This window comes from Acanthisitta chloris, unplaced genomic scaffold (genome assembly GCF_000695815.1).
Source record: "Acanthisitta chloris isolate BGI_N310 unplaced genomic scaffold, ASM69581v1 scaffold39837, whole genome shotgun sequence".
In the NCBI taxonomy this organism is placed as follows: Eukaryota; Metazoa; Chordata; class Aves; order Passeriformes; family Acanthisittidae; genus Acanthisitta; species Acanthisitta chloris.
The window spans coordinates 2,539-3,011 of record NW_008682717.1 but is presented as its reverse complement, the minus strand read 5'-3'; the positions used below and the strand labels follow the sequence as shown (position 1 = coordinate 3,011).

Below are 473 nucleotides of genomic sequence, written 5' to 3'. Positions count from 1 at the left end.
CTCTTCGGCTACGTGGGGATCGAAGCGGTGCTGGACCAGATGAAAATCAAAACCATGAAGATGGGCTTTGAGTTCAACATCATGGTTGTGGGTGAGTGCTGGGCGTGGGGTATGCTCCTGGCTGGGGTGGGAGTCTTGGCTCTGATGCCACCATGCCAGGGGAAGTCAGGCTTTTATGGGAATGTAGTGTGATTTAAGTACAAAAACTTGAGGAGGAACAGCATTCCATGTCCCATAACGTGGTGATGCTGATGGGTGAGCTCATCCCAGCCTCTGGAATGCTTCCAAATGGATAACAGTGGGTTATCACCTTGGGGAATAAATTTATTTGGGAGACAAACTGGACTAGCCCAACCTCTGGGATGTTTCCAAATGGATACCAAAGTATTATGGCCTTAGGGAATAAATTTTTTGGAAGAGAAACCAGACTGTTCCAACTTCTGGAATGCTCCAAAATGGGTACTGAAGGGTTA

General features: G+C 47.4%; 1 protein-coding gene across 1 annotated transcript in view; it reads left to right on the top strand.

The window, feature by feature from the left end:
* Nucleotides 1-3: 3 nt before the first annotated feature.
* LOC103805960 (septin-12-like) overlaps nt 4-473 on the top strand; it is a gene marked incomplete at both ends in the record, with an annotated part of 2,344 nt that continues 1,874 nt past the window's right edge. The window contains one exon of the mRNA XM_009078626.1: nt 4-91. Within this exon, the coding sequence (XP_009076874.1) occupies nt 4-91 (88 nt within the window). The remainder of the gene's footprint in view (nt 92-473) is intronic.